We start from the raw sequence: 12,268 nt of genomic DNA on the forward strand, positions 1-12,268 counted from the left end.
CCTTAGTATCCGAACACAGGATGATTTCGTTGGGCTATGTCAAAACTCTTCTTTGAGCTGTTATTAAAAATTCTGACATTCAGAAGAGGACTCCAAGGCTCCCAAGCCATCTGCCAGCACACCGTCCCATTCCCAGGGGTCTATTTACAGCCTGAGGTGTGGTGCTCGCTGGTGGCACCTTTTCACACAAGAAATCACACTCATACCCTGAAGCCACCTGCATCTGTCTTAATGCTAATTTCTCCTCTGCCAGAAAAAAGATGCTAGTTGAGACTTTTAAAAGGAGAGATCCTCCATGTCAACGTGTTATGAGAAGATAAAACAAGCTCCTCACCTGCACAGGCCTCCGGCCAGCGGCACCAGGCGCCTGTGCAGCCCAATTCCCTACTCGAGGGCCTGATAAGGCTCCGCACCAGGTGCCTGGAGATTTCCTTGTGCTCACGTGTCATGGAATGGCATTACACAGCTATCACGACTGTCTCTCTAGCGCCTCAGTTGTACATTTTTCAAGAGTCAGGGAGCCCGGGGTTTAGCAGCCACTCTGTACATCCATACAAACTCCATGAATCTGAATCAGGCTTTTGGCATAGTAACAAAGAAAGCTCTTTCCTTGGCTTCCAACAGTGAGCCCGTCTTGGCTGCTGGGGAGGAGACGGTCTGGGGTCTAAGCTGTTTCCCAGTGCTAGCGTTCTGCTCAGCAAGCCTGGGTGTAGCATGCCGGCCCGAGCTCATCTGTGAGCTGTCCAGTGGAGGCCTCCGAACTTCCTATAAGTTGCACAAGCCTTTGGAAGTCACTTAACAGGTCTGCCGTCAACTGCTGGATGGACCTTCATTATCTTTGGGGAGTAAAACTAGCCAATTATAAACTCATTTTAATTTATGATTGGAACATGTGGGCTGCTAATTAAGCGCGGGGTCAACCAGGGGGATCCTCTTCCTTTTGCAAGAGCATCTAATAACCTCCCATTACCATTTATTCAACAGAAAAGTTTACAGGAAGCAGAAAGATCTCTACTCTGCCAGGGAGGCAAGCAGCTAAGGGAAGTTCCCACAAATGCAAGGAATACAGGCTGGACCCCTGGTGCACGGAGAACTCCAGGTGGGCCTTGGGGTGCACCAAAGCCCCTTAGGAGCTCCCTGGCAGATGCTGTGCTGGCCAGGCAGCCACCAACGGAGAGGCGTACACCTGAAAGAGGTGCTGAAATTGTTTTAGGAAGATGGCATAAATTATAAGTGTATGAACAAATAGATGTGTTGGGCTTTTAGTTTATGACTGATACCGAAACGGCAACTTGAGTAATTAGATTTTGGAATAATTCATGTGAAAGCAATAACAAGGTGGGAAATTGTCACTTCATTATTTAATTTCTTCCTCTGTTCATGACTATAAATCAAAACATTGTCAGAATTGCAAGCATATTAAAAATTAAATTAAAAAATTCCTGGGGAATGTGGATTAAAAATGAAATAGGGTTTTTTTTTTTTTTTTTTTGATCATTGTTTACTGTCATGTAGTAACTGAGTGCTGAATTACAGGACTTTTAATTTAATTGTTGGGAGACGCTTCTGGAAGAAAATCAGTACTTTACAAGCAACCCGAGAACTTTCCAGTGCGTTCCGTCATGTGCTTCAGGTCGCCCTCCTTCCCGCGTCCCTGCGGTGGCCCCCGGGATGTTCACGGTGCCGGCTGGAGGCGCCAGGGGACAGGGCCAGCGTGGTTTCTGGGTGTGGCTGAGCGGATTCGCTGAAGACCGGAGGGCCGCCTGGCGGAGCCCCCGGAACACGGGCCGGTAACCTGCGTGCGGCGAAAGCGGACAGGACCTGGCCTCCTTCTGCGCCGCAGCCCTTCGGTGGCTCCGCGACTGCAGTCTGCTTCTCGCGTGGCGCCGGCGCGCTGCCTCCTGGCTGGCCCTCAGCGCGCACTCCTAGCGCGGAGGCCTCTCCCGCGCTGTGCCCCAGTTTGCACTCGTCCCCGGGGTTTGTTCCTGGTGGCCCCCAAAGCCTCGTGGGCACAGCGGCCCTGCGGGGTGCCGAGGAGGGCGCTCGCGTGGCCGCGAGGACGCGGGGCCGGCGGGAGAGACGACGACTCGGGGTGTCCTCGGGCCGGCCGCCGGCCCAGCAGTCGCCCGATGCACGCGGGGCACCGCCCGCGAGAGACCTGAGCACCCGCAGGCTCGGGCTTTCCTGCGGGGCCTGCCCACGCGAGGGCGGCGCGGACCTCTTGCGTAGCAGAGCGGTGTGTTCCGCTCGCTCATGTCCTCCTGGACGTACTACTGCTGAATTTTTTTCTTTTTTCCTTTTTGGTATTTTGAGAGGGTTTCACTACACAGTTCAGACTTCAGGCTGGCCTCAAACTCCCGGATCCGCCTCTCGAGCGCTGGGATTACAGGTGAGTGCCCACCCCTGGCTTTTTTTTAAAATCGTAGGAGCCTGAACAATTTTACTACTTGTTTCCAGGTTGTAAGTCCTGGAAAGTTAAATGGCAGGTGGCATTTTCTGGTGTCTGTAACTAAGAGCTTTGCACCAAGTAAGAGACCTGATGGTCACTGCAGAGTGGGCCCAGCCCGGGACCGGCACTGCACTCCTCCTCCTGAATTATATTCCTGCATTCCCAGAGACAACACACACACACACGCGCACACATGCACTTACTCATGGTTTCTTCACTTGTCACATATGAACACTGTCTTACCTCTTCTAAAAGCAAGGCGACTCAGCGCAAGTGGGTGTGAACATTTGGCTACTTCTCAGGCCTTCTAGTTATTTTTGTAGTCTTTATATTCCACTGAGATTCTATTTCTAGACAGGTTGTTATGTATAAACTTTACCATTTGTTATAAAAATGTGGCAGGGGGGCCAATGAGATAGCTCAGCAGACTAAGCGCCTTCTTTGGCAAGCGCAGGGACCAGGGTTCGATCCACAGTCCCACATGCTGTGTCAGCCCTGCCCCCGGGGCATGCTGAGTGACTAAGTCGGAATGTGGTGGCGCACGCCTGTAATCCCAGCCCTGGGGAGGCTGAAAACAGAGGATCACTGCGAGTCTGAGCTGTGTAGTGAGACCCTGCACCAAATACATAAATTTAAAAAAAATGGGGCATGCAGTCAGTCACAATAGCAGTGGTCTACCTGTACCTATGCGGCTGTGTCCTATGGTTTGAACCTGCTCCCCAAATTCCTAGTAGGAAGCCTCATCCCTGCCCTCTGCCAACTGGAGGTCCAGTGACTGGTCCTGGAGCTCCACTGGAAGGAGCCAGCCAGGGCCACTGTCGGCAGAGGGGCAGGGGTTAGCCGGCCTTAGCCTGGGTGTGCTAGGGAGTAACGTGGCCCCATCTTGCTCTCTGCTCCACCCTCGTGGTCACCCTAGTCTGGAGAAAGTGAGCCACTAAACTTTTCCCGTGTGTAGTACTGACCCTGCAGTACTGTTATAGGCTTAGACCAGGACGGAGACAATGAGGCAGAGGTCAGCGTGCGTCGAGCAGCAGCCCACGGAGCTCAGCTTGCAGCCGGAGCGCCAATAACTGACAGTCCTGATTCTAACGCCAGCTGATCATGTTCGACTGTATCATATAAAAATCACCAGGAGCTCAAAGAACGAGCCCTACCCTTTCTAAAAGAAAACAGTAACATTTCTTCTTGTCGCTAACTCATTCCAGCAAAGCTAGAACTGTCTGGCAAGGGTACCATTCAGAAGTAGAATTCCTGTTTTCTGCTGGTCCCGAAAGGCTACCGTCCCCTACTATGGATGCATTACACCCCAGCCTGGCCTTGCAGTGTGCGTCGTCTCCTGCCTGGAAGACACATGGCTCCTCACATGGCTCCCCGTGTGGGCCTCTTCCCTCTGAGGGCCCCTGAGCTGTGGCATGACTCACCTGCAAGCCCGCGGAGTGCCTTGGGGGGCTCCTCCAAGATGGTGGTCTTCTTCTGCCGGGAGGACGGGGCGGGCTTCTCGCTGGCTGAGTCTGTAGATGAGCTGTCCTTCTCGCAGCTCCCGGCCAGGCCGTTCTGCATGGGGGCCTGGGGCTGCGCAGGCCCCGTCTCTGGCTTCTCTGCCTTGTCCTTAGCATCTTTGTTGCCCTGATGCTGCTTGGACTTGCTTCTTTTTCTTTTATTATTCTATGGTGAGAAGCAAATGAGAAAAATAATGCTCTTCAGCCCAGAGCCTTGAAATATAAGGTGGACTGAAGATTTGAAAATAAGATAATCTTTTTTGGCCCCAGCTTTTTTCATAGGATGGGTTAAAATGCCTACATATTTATTAATCACCCAAATTGATTTAAACATTTCCTTTCTACTTGGGAGTCTGGTGTATGAATGGTAACACAGCAATCTTGTGGTAACAGCCCTGGGGAACTTGAGTGAGTCATGGGGGTCCTGATGGTCCTGCTCATTTTTGTTTTGAGGCAGGATCACTCCATGCAGTTCAGGCTGGCCTTGAACTTGCCAGGTAGCTTAGACTGGCCTCGAACCCACAGCAGTCTTCCTGCTCAGTCTCCCAGGTGCCGTGTACCAGTACAACCAGCGAGCTTCTTTCTGAAGAGGTGGTGGGGAGCAGAGGCCAAGTGGGCACTAAGGCTCTGACATGCAGGGAGGCTGGGGGTAGGGCAGGGATGGCGGAGAATGGCAGGAGAAAAAGAGGTCCTTGAAGAGTAGGTGGCATCTATGAAACAGGTCCCATAACCAGGCCCTCCCTGAAATGGCTGCCACTGGGGAGAAGGCTGCAGGCAGCCCCGGGCTCCACGGTCACCGGTGGGTGTTGAGGCCGGGCAGACCCTGCACAGTCAATGCCCTGAGGCCCTGTGGCTTCCTGCACTGGGGCTGTGAAGCCAGGTCCTGCGTGGCTCTGTGGCTGCCCAGAAGGCACTGCTCACTGCACAGCACTTACTGTGAAATAGCATGACCCCAGAGCCCCAGCATTAGGACCTGCCAGGCCTCACTGCAGCTCTCCTAGTGTCCTGTGGTGAGTATGCCGAGCTCCCGAGACACGGAGAGCGCGCGCCCTGACCCCGTGCCGGCTCGCTTGGTGTGGCTCTGGTGGTGTGCCGAGCTGGGTCTGCTCTTAGGCACAGGGGAACTGGGAAGTCTCCTCCTCTGCACTCTCCTCCCCACTCCCTTCTTTCCTCCTGAAGCTGCGCTCTGCTCTGGCTAGGGATGTGAGCCAAGGACTGCAGGACAGGGCCACCGGCACCTCTTCTCCCACTGCCCAGCAGCTGGTCACCTGGGAGGCCAGTCTGGGAGGCTCCAGCGGGGGGGAGAGCCGCAGCGCGCACGCCACGCGGGCTGTGGGCATCGCTGAGAGCTCTGAAAGGTCTGCCACGGCTGCTGCAGAAGGAGGCGCAGCCAGGAGTCAGGTCTGCAGCTGCTGCCTGCTTTTCCTCTTTTCATCAGAGAAATGTAAAACCCAACCGCACCTACAATCCCTGGTTCCACAAAAAAACAAAAAAATAAAACCCAAACCGCACATCTGACATTTCTCCATGTAAAGATAAATACTGCCTTTCAATCACTTGCAAATCACCCTCCTCTTGCACAGAAGCCTAAGCTGTGATTAAAGACAAGCGGGGGTTGTCAAAATGGTGGCACACAAAGATGGGAAAAAATCTCCTAATTCTTTCCTTTCTACATGAAACTGGGAGAACAAAAGGTGAAGAGAGGATTCCAGTGATCGTGGGGCTGTGTGACCGAACGCTCCTTTCTGTGCACTGGGAACCTCTTCACGGGCGTGCGATTGCCCTTCGGGGAGTCACGGCTTGCTGGTGTGCGACTTCCAGGACAACCAGAACAGGCGTCGGGATGCCACTGTGGCCCCTGCCACCACGTGCACAGGCGCCTTGCCCATGTGTCCCCGCGGGACCAGACGCAAGGGAAATGCTGCCACCTAAAGGGGTCAGAGGACGCCCCGTCCCTCATCCTCCGAGTGGCGCCCCAGCACTGAAGGCATTGTCCTTCTTCTTTTACTAAAGACCTACTCCGCTCAGCCAGAAAATCCATCTCAGGGTGGCCTCTGACAAATTCTTTCCCCTGAGTGCACATGAGAATGCGCTCGGAGCTGTCGGCAGCTACAGGCGCTCCCTGGCTTCCCGCTGCACCAGGCCGGCCAACGTCTCGGGGGGCTCCAAACCCTCCGGCGGGGATCCCGCCCCGACAAAGACACACAGCCCCGGGGCTTGCCGAGCAGGCCTGCGGCCAGTGTCATGGAAGAAAGCCCGACATTCACAGCGAGAGCGGCTGGGCCTCGGGAACCGGCCTGGGGATGCTCTCTAGGTATGCACAGGGAATCTGAGGAAGCGCGAGCTGGCATCTTTGTGGCAGCTGTGAGGGCCCAAGTGAAAATGTTACTTCACATTTTATGTATGTTATTCCTCTTACCTTCTTTTTGCCCGTCATATTCCATTCTTTCAGAACTTGAATTGCACTGCCTAAATAAAAACAAAAAACGTCAACTAATACCCACATAATAAAACACCACAAAGAATTCATCTCTGTCTTCCCATCTTAGGAGCAATTTTCTTTTTGGCTCTTTCATCTGTTTTGATACATCCTACCTTAATAAAAATGCCAGCTTCATTTCTTGTTCCTCAGATTTTCATTTAATTCACTACACAATCTTGTTTTTATCAAAATATTAAGCTCTACTACATGAAGCTTACTTTTTATCATTATAGTGTCTTAGGGAAAATGAAATATATCTTGAGAATTTTCTGACGGCTTCACCGCCATGGTAGAATTAAAATTTTGTTTGATATATGGATAAAAACACCTACAATCCTCTCAACCAGACAAGGGACTCTGAATATGACTAGCCAGGAGTCAGCACTCCGTGGACACTCCTGCCCGCATGTCCTTCTGTGCCCCGCCTGCGGGGAGACAAGGAGGGCAGGTCCTGCCGCGGCTTCTGCTCAGCGTGGTTGTCACCAGGCTTCCACGCTGAAGCCAGTGAGGCTCAGCAGACAGAAAATGGGGCGCCACGTTCCATCCATCCCACTCATATCCACGCGGGAAACTGCACTGAGTCGGGGGCCTAAGACGGCCAGCAGCAATTTTAGAGATATTTTACTACCGGCTGGTTACACTGTTTCCACACAGCACATCCAACTCCACTTCTTCCAACTGTGTGTTGGAGGCAGTTTTGATAAAAAGTTGCCTGGAATGAGTATATCATTTATTTTATATCAACAGGCACTTTGAGGAGAACGGCTCAAGTGAGTTGGCAGTGTTGTGCATCCTCGTGTGGTCTTGCTAGACTGATGGTGCTCCATCAGGAGGGTGCTGACTAAACAAGGGTGCACTTCAGGCTGGTCTTCACGACAGGACTCATCCTAGCAGGTCCCCAGTGGAGTTGGCCGTCACTTGCAGATGAGCAGAGTGCTGTGCTGCGCATGCTGAGACTCGCTGGCTACTGCTATCTATTTGGAGTGCCCATTAAGTGCCTCTCTTAGACTCGAGCGTGTGCACCAAAGAGTAAGCCATGACGCTGACTTCCTATTCACTTGGGTCACCGTGCTCTTACTTGCTCAGGGACTTAGCAGTTTACAGGATTTCCCTGTTGAAGAGCTGTAAGAGATCATTTCTGGGCTGGGGAGACAGCTTGGTGCTCTAAGCACCTGCCCAGCAAGCGCAAGGACCCTGGCTTGATTCCTGGGACTGCATGCCATGCTGGCCTCAGAACTCTGGGCACACTGTGCCAGTCACTGAGACCAGGCATGGTGGTACATGCCTATAATCCCAGCCTTGCGGAGGCTGAGACAGTAAGATCACTACGAGACTGAGCTGCATAGCGAAACCCAGTAATGATTTTTTTTTTTTTTTAAAGAGGTCATGTCCAGGCAGTTTTGTATAAGTCACTACAGTAGTCAATAATCACTAGGGTTACTCCTAGAGCCAAGCTTTCCTTTCATAAGTAAGACTGAATTTAAAAATTTGTTAAATGCTATTCTTTTTAATCAGAAGGGGAGTTGCTTACTGTTTTTGCAATTGTAATATTTAATTATTCTCTAATTTTCATATGTGACATGAATTCTATTTGTAATTCGGATAATGGGTTAAGAGTAATTCTGTGGAAGAAATACCCATATTTATAGAAGATTTTGAAACTGTTACTATTACATTTTTATTTCACTGAACTACTTATTTAGAATTTTTAAATACCACTTGGAAACAGTGTTTTAAATATGCCTCATGTGACTAATAGTTTCACCTCTCAGTGGCTTTAAAAAACCTTCTCCTATAGGTTCTCAACCAGGACATGAGGTGCTGATGGATTTCCGAAGGAGGTCTCCCACGGACAGGCTGAATGCGACAGTGCAGGAAGGCCCACAAGATGCTCCATGTAGATGGGGACAGACCTGGGGGTGCCCACTGACCACAACTGCGTCTGTGCCTCACCAGACTTGGCAGGGGGCTGAGCCCGAGGGGCGGGGAGGAGTGAGGGAGGAGCCTCGCTCCTGAGCTCAAGCTTTTTTCCATACAGTGATGCGGGCAGGAGAAACCTAAGAAGGGTTTTATTGGAGCCAGGATGTGCTCATTTGTAAAACTTTTTGGAGATAAACTATACTTGGTGCTCCAAAGTCAAATTAGTATTACATTTCCTGCTGCTTGTTTCTAATTCGTAGTGAATCTATCTCTGTTAGTTTATGAAGAAGGGGAAACTGAGAAAGGTCACGTATGGCAGGCTTGCTTGCGGGTCTATTGTGAATGACAGCTGCTGGCCAATTCTGTTACAGCCCTACACCTCGACTGCTGATTCCAGAATGTGGACAGCTGCTTGGATCTGGGATCTTGCCCTGAAATGTATTTTACTTGCAGGAACTCTAGAAGATCCTTTTATTCCTAGGGAAATTAGCAGATCCCACTGTCCTCAGCAAAGCGTATGCAGGCTGCAGCCAGGAAGTGTGTGACACACACACATGCTCTGGCCTCACTCCTGAGGCCTGAGCAGCGAATGCACGCTTACAGAATAGAAACTAGTGCCTGGACAGAGGACCTAAGAGCAGAGGGCCGGCAAAGGGGCTCTGTTCACAGCTGAAACTTGCTCAGTTTGTCTGGGGAGGAGACTTCCTCATAACGTACAGAAAATCTAAGGCTTGTGTTGTGAAATTACAGGACAAACACACACCTGAGACTTTAGATTCTAGAACACCCCTGGCAATGGACTGCTCGAAAACAAGCAAAAACAAAACAAAAACATTATTTTTTCCCCAGAAACAAAAAAGTTTTAAAGTAGGAAAAGATGAACAGATATTCTGAGTTCAAGGTTCCCGCCACAAAGCTGAGGAGAATCCTGTTGTTGGGAAGGGTGGGAAAGCCTTCCAGGGCTGCGTGAAGCTCCCACCCTCCCTGTGCACGGAGCCCTCATGTGAAGGACACATGTGGGAACAAACAGGAAGGGCTGGAGCCAGGCCTCTGTCGCGTTAGGCAGTAACCTCTGTATACTTGTCTGTATAATCTTGCTGATTTGAGAAAGAACACCCAGATTCTACTCCTGCTGAGCACGTCTACACGCCCTTTAAACCCGGCATATTTTTATGAAATTAGCAGCAAATGACATTCAGTTCACTTAGAGACCTCCCTCCCATGCCTGAAAAGCCCCAAGCATGGACTGTCGAGCTCCGTGTCTTCAGCGTCCAGGCATGGGCATACCCACCGTCGACGAAGGCCTGCACAGCTTTATCCACATTAAAATCAAACTGCTGTAGCACCAGGACTATTTCATTATTGCTTTTGTTGGGAACTACTGATCTAACCGCGTAGATCTGTAAGCACAAAAAGAAGAAAAGAAAGGTAAATGCTTTAAATGGTTTTCATTTACGGCTGTTCCACTGTGCAGCAGGCTGACGGCTGGAGCGGCCAGCACTTCGTCCACCTCCAGCACACACCCCAGGCCCGTGGCTGGCACGCCCCTGGCGTGCTTGCTGGGGTCCTCCACTGCATGCGAGCTGCCTCAGAGGCCTCCCTGTCAGCTTGGGTGGGCGCGAAGGCCCACACAGACTTGCTTCAGGGAGGACACAGCCTTTTTCTGTCTCGGGCTTCCTTCCCACCCACTCGGGGCAACCTTAGAAAATGTGGAGAAACAGCTTCGCACCTCTACTTCTCTGGCTGCACAGTGAGGATGGTCAGTCGGGCCACAGAGGCGGGCCGCGAACCCCTCTGATGTTCACCAAGATAGGAAAATATAAGTATTGTATTTAAAAAATGGTAATTCTTTTTTATAAGAATAAATAATCCAGAAAATGATCTCCAACACATTTTCTGAAAAGCAAGCATTTAAAACTGTGAAAGTACAAACACAGAGGAGCTAAGGGTTTTGATGGGCACAGCTCACAGCCAGCACTGGACAGCTACACGCATCTCCTAGGCAGCAGCAGCAACTCCCGCTGCCTTTAGGGTTAGCAGGCTATACCTCAGGGCACTCGGGACTATCACAGGACGCTCTACCTGCTGCAGCACCGCCTAGCTCACCTCAGCTTTCTGTGGCAGGGATTTCAGCACTGACAAATGCCAGATCTCTGCACTGTTCAAAAGCAAACGGTTGGCTAAAGTTCCCCAAAATCTTTACTACCACTCTCACTAGTAGTTACGTTAAAATCCGTGAGCTTTTGAGTTAAATGCAGTTGGTCGTAATCAGATTCATGAAATGTGGATTATATGGGCTGGAATGTACAGTAGGATGCTATTGATCAGAACGATTAACTGAACAATGTAATTTCTTTCTTGATTTTCAGAAAATAGGCAGCCTATTCCATATAGTATATGAGTTTTGAGTTATAATGAAAAACAAACTATGAGAAACAAGACTCACCGAGGTTTTGACATTATTGATTAGAAATTTGGTTTTGAATCCTGACATCTGTAAATGCTAAATATGGGTTTTCACCAGGATTGTAACACACACACACACATACACACATCCAAGATTTTCACATTTGATGATTCTTAGTTTTTCTAGCTTCCATTAAAACCAATAACTCCTTAAAACCTAAGTTTTCTTTCTTTTCTGTACTGTCGCTATAAATCCAATTCAGGGACTATTCTTTGAACAGCTATTGTGTGCTGAGCCCCCCAACTTTCTGGAACTTGAGGAGGATGCTGGCTTCGCGACCCCACAAATCAGCATGCATTTGCATACTGTACGCGAGTGCTGTGCATCATCCCCAGGGGACCTGAGTGGGGGGCCGCCAGAAGGATGACGGCAGCAGAGAGCAGGCTGCCTGGCCGAGCTGGAGGGCCCCGAGGAGCACTGCAGGGTCAGGGCCTGGCCAGGACCAGCCCACCACCCGGGCGCGACGGGGTGGGTCTCGTGAGCAAGCCCACCCGCGCACTGTGATATGTCTTTTCTCTTTCACTCGCTTTGTTGGAAAGATAGTTATTTCTCTCCCAAATACCTTTAAAAAATTTATGCAACCCAACCTGAAAGTCTGGTAAGACAGTATAATAATTATTACAGTCTAATAATAAGTGATATTTGCCTTGGAGTGATACTGTGTTGGAGTTGCATATATGAATATGTTTGCCTTCTAATGTATTTCTTTTAAAAACATTTTGTATTTCAAGCCATTATGGTTTGATGGTATGACATAAAATTTCTTAATAATTATTATTACCCTATTTAATGTCCTTCTAAATACAATGTCTAGTTATTAATTACATCAATTACATTATTGTTACACTAGATCAGTTTTCAACGTACCTACAAGCTGTGAACAATAATGACCTGGAATTATGGAACAAGCATTTAATTGTTCTCCTTGCTTCCGTTCTTTCCCTGCCAAGCATAATGTCTCATTATGTTAAGGCAAACAAAATATAGTGCACTGCTTATAGAGACATGGCCTTTCTAGATGTTATGCTGCTTTTTCCTATCCTTTTTTAAAAGAAAAAATACAACAGCAACAAAATACAATGTCGGTCAGGCATGCCCAGAAAGCGTTTCCGGTGCTTGCCACTGCCTATATGCTAGGTTTCAGTGTATCTTTCAAAAACTTGATAACTGAGTTCTGTTCTCAAACCTATGGAATTCCTGGAGGATGCCAGGATTAACACAGGTGTCCTGAGGTTTACAGAGCAAGGGAAGAATGCTTTCTGCCTCTCCTTGGCTGCTCCCCGGTGGAGCTGAACTCTGACGCACCGCAGGCGGGTGGCCACGTTCTGCTTCCACCCCTGGGCTGTGCTGCTGTGAAGGGGGCAGCACTCTCCCTGCAGCTGCTTTTTGCAGAGATGTTTCTGCGTGCACAAGCACACATTCACACACTCACACTCACACCTCGCCCCATT

The 12,268-nt window shown here is 49.9% G+C and overlaps 1 protein-coding gene across 7 annotated transcripts in view; it reads right to left on the reverse strand.

Moving 5' to 3' along the window:
* Positions 1-12,268, reverse strand: part of Spats2l (spermatogenesis associated serine rich 2 like) — a 123,628-nt gene that overhangs the window by 39,240 nt on the left and 72,120 nt on the right. For 6 of the 7 annotated variants that reach the window (XM_023712355.1, XM_023712357.1, XM_023712358.1 and 3 more), the window contains exons 3-5: positions 9,642-9,750; positions 6,368-6,417; positions 3,871-4,114 (exon numbers count right to left, since the gene is read on the reverse strand). In XM_023712355.1, coding sequence (XP_023568123.1) covers positions 3,871-4,114; positions 6,368-6,417; positions 9,642-9,750 — 403 coding nt within the window. The remainder of the gene's footprint in view (positions 1-3,870; positions 4,115-6,367; positions 6,418-9,641; positions 9,751-12,268) is intronic. The other variant, XM_023712359.1, reaches the window with a different exon arrangement.

The sequence above is a fragment of the Octodon degus genome, unplaced genomic scaffold, assembly GCF_000260255.1.
Source record: "Octodon degus isolate 3935 unplaced genomic scaffold, OctDeg1.0 scaffold00025, whole genome shotgun sequence".
Lineage (NCBI taxonomy): Eukaryota > Metazoa > Chordata > Mammalia > Rodentia > Octodontidae > Octodon > Octodon degus.